At 37.6% G+C, this 3,052-nt stretch overlaps 1 protein-coding gene across 1 annotated transcript; it reads left to right on the top strand.

Moving 5' to 3' along the window:
• The first annotated feature begins 1,806 nt into the window (after positions 1 to 1,806).
• LOC150075222 (uncharacterized) lies at positions 1,807 to 2,295 on the top strand. The gene has a single exon (XM_090388404.1). The coding sequence runs from the start codon at positions 1,807 to 1,809 to the stop codon at positions 2,293 to 2,295; it is 489 nt and encodes a 162-aa protein (XP_090244530.1).
• Positions 2,296 to 3,052: the final 757 nt, after the last annotated feature.

Here is a 3,052-nt window from a genome sequence, read left to right as displayed (position 1 = left end):
GGCATTGATTCAACAACATGTCATCTTGGAACACACCATCGCCATTCAGGAAAAAGTATAACATAGCAGGATGTACACAGTCAGCAAGCAGTTGACAATAGCAGAGACCACTGATATGTTGTTCCACATGTACCAGGGGTTGAAGTTCCTGCCAGTAAAACATTCCCCACACCATACAACTGCCTCCACCGGCCTGCACTTTTGATACCATGCATGATGGATCAAGAGCCTCATGTTGACGCCAAATCCATACACGACCATCCACAGTGTGGATTAAATAACGTGACTCATCTGACCAGCACACCTTCCAGTCTTCTAATGTCTAACTTGCATGCTCTTTGCACTAGGTGAGTCTTTTACACTGATGAACTTTGGTTAGGAGAGGATGCCGTAGGGGTCATCTGCTGGTATATTCCATGCATGCGATGCATGGCCATGCCAGATACTGTTCCGGGTTGGCCCATGTTGTATTGGGTAGTCAACTCTTCAACAGTGCTGCGCCTGTACCAGTTGTCGGACCCCGCACTCACCTCTAACATCAACCTTTCGCTGACCTTTGCAGTTTTGCTGTCGAGTCGTGTGACCATTTTTATGCCAGTCCTGGTACACTTTAACTATGGTGGCTCTCGGACACCCCCCCCCCCCAGTTCAGCCGTTTGGGAAATCGAGGAACCAGCTCGTCGTGCACCCACAATCTGTCCTTTATCAAAGTCCAATAAAGCCTTCCTTTTACTCATCACCTTGGAATTTTACTACCTACTGAACCACTGACAACCTTATCTATGCTACTTAGGTCGACTAACTCTGCACTCTCTTACCTCATGTAGTCAACGGGGTCACATTCAATTTTCATAGCGGTGGTCATAATTCAGTGATCACTCAGTGTAAGTATATGTACATTCGGGATAATAGAGGGTACTTTTAATTTATAATATTTAGAAAGAAAAAACATTACATTTTCTTTTAAGTATGCAAAAGATAAAAAAAATATATATGGATGTCTTTTGCAATTTAGCTCAAAAAACTTTGAATTACAGTCTTTTGGTATTTAAGCTTTAAGATTAGTAGTTTTTTGGTAGTTAATCTTTCTATTATTGCATCAATAGTGATACGTAGCATATGCCTTTCTCAGTTTTTTTTTTTTTTTTGTAACCATTACACTGTACTACCTTACAAAATGCACAACTATTTTTCAGCACTAGTCATAACATCTAGATACAGAATTTAGCACCTCACGGGTTTGAGTGTAAGATCCTGAGTGCTTTCATTCGAACTTATATATATATATACTGTATATAATTTTTTTTTTTGAAGACGAAAAATGATTATGCCATCCAGTTACAAAATTTTATAATTCATTAAAGAGGCCTCCGGAGTCAGGAATTCGATAATTCATTTTTGATGTCACTAACCGCTGACTCAAAACTGCATATATAACTTTATTTACAATAAAACATATAAAATAAAATTGTCTTCAAAAATGTATTATACTATAATTAAAGGAAAACCGAAATAAAGTAAAATAAAATAAAAGTGTATATTACGATAATATAAAATCACTGATTAAATATTTAAAAAAATTTAAATTTAAAGGTCACTTTCCTTAGATATTCCCTAAAAATTTGTTATGTCTTAGGGTGTGTCCTATTTCAGTACTGCTCCAGCTAAATGGAAAATAAATGCTGATCTCATTCATGACGTTGCCCAAAATGTGCCATCTCAGAATTTAGAGTGCAATTGAAATCAATGTCTAAAAAATTTGGCAAAAAAGTAAGATATGCAAGAAAAGAATTGTTTTATAGGAAAATGGGAAATGGCGAGGTCGTTAAAAGAGACTGGCTAATATTCTCAGAATATACTGGAAAAGTGCACTGTTATGTGGGTATGTTATTTAAAGACGGATTTAATGAGATATGTAATCGATTTCAAACTGGATTCAACGACTGGAAAAATGGACATGCAAGAATCACAACGCATGAAAAATCAAAAGAGCCTTTCACTTCTTTATCTAATATGATACAGTTCCAAAAGTCTACCTGGATTGACACAAAATTGAAAATCAAGAAGGGAAAAGCAACTAAATACTGGACAGAAGTTTTAAGAAGAGTAGTTGCGGTAGTAAAATTTTTGGCAGAAATAAGTGTTGCTCTTCATCACCACCACAACAATCCTAACAATGGCAACTTTTTCTGGTGTATTGACCTATCTGAGGTTGATCGTTTTCTAAAAGAGCATATAAGTAAATACGGAAATCCAGTGGAAATGTTTCATACCTGTCTTCAACCACATGTATAGAATTTATCAATTTATTGGGGTCAAAAGTGTTGGCACACCTCACATCTGAAATTAAAGAAGCCAAATATTACAGCATCATCATAGATTCAACTCCTGATATAAGTCACACAGTTCAGTTGTCGGTCATTATTAATTTATTCGTTATGTATCAAAAGATGGCAAAGTACATGAGCGTTTGTTCCCATTGAAAAGCGTGATGCAAAATATGTTTTTGACACGGTAGCATCTATTCTTGATAAACATGCAATAGATGTAGCAAATTACAGATCTCAGTCATATGACAACCCTGCTAATATGAGTGGGATGTACAGGGGTTCCCCAATATCAACGTATTCATTATCCGAGTCCCCGCAGTTACGACAATTTGAAAATTAAAGCTTTTTTCCTTGAGAAAATTGACCAAGCACTTTTTTTTTTTTTTTTTTTTGTGAGAACGATTTTCCTCGTGGTAAACTGCAGCCATTATCAACTCACTGCAGGATGGAAGCCTCCACAACAATTCAAGTTGAGGGAAATGGACCATAATCTGCCACACTGGTCCAGTGCGGGTTGGCAGATCGACCGTATCTAGCAGTCAGGAGCTTGAACCCCGTCTACTCAAGGAGCGTGTGCTACTGCACTCCCGCTCCTGACCACTCAGCTACAGAGGCCTTTCTCCTCGTGATCGTGCAACAAATGTTAAGCGCGAAGTTGAAGACAACTAAATGCTCCGACGCAATTTTATCTGAAAAATACACGAACAACTCTGGATTCCCTC

Source organism: Mastigoproctus giganteus, chromosome 14, assembly GCF_048544385.1.
Source record: "Mastigoproctus giganteus isolate SK-2022 chromosome 14, ASM4854438v1, whole genome shotgun sequence".
Taxonomy (NCBI): Eukaryota; Metazoa; Arthropoda; class Arachnida; order Uropygi; family Thelyphonidae; genus Mastigoproctus; species Mastigoproctus giganteus.
Note: the sequence above shows the minus strand (reverse complement) of the source record. Positions and strands in the feature narration are given on the sequence as shown.

Coding starts and splice junctions, on each gene's coding strand:
- LOC150075222 (XM_090388404.1), top strand. CDS start 1,807: ATGGGAAATGGCGAGGTCGTTAAAAGAGACTGGCTAATATTCTCAGAA.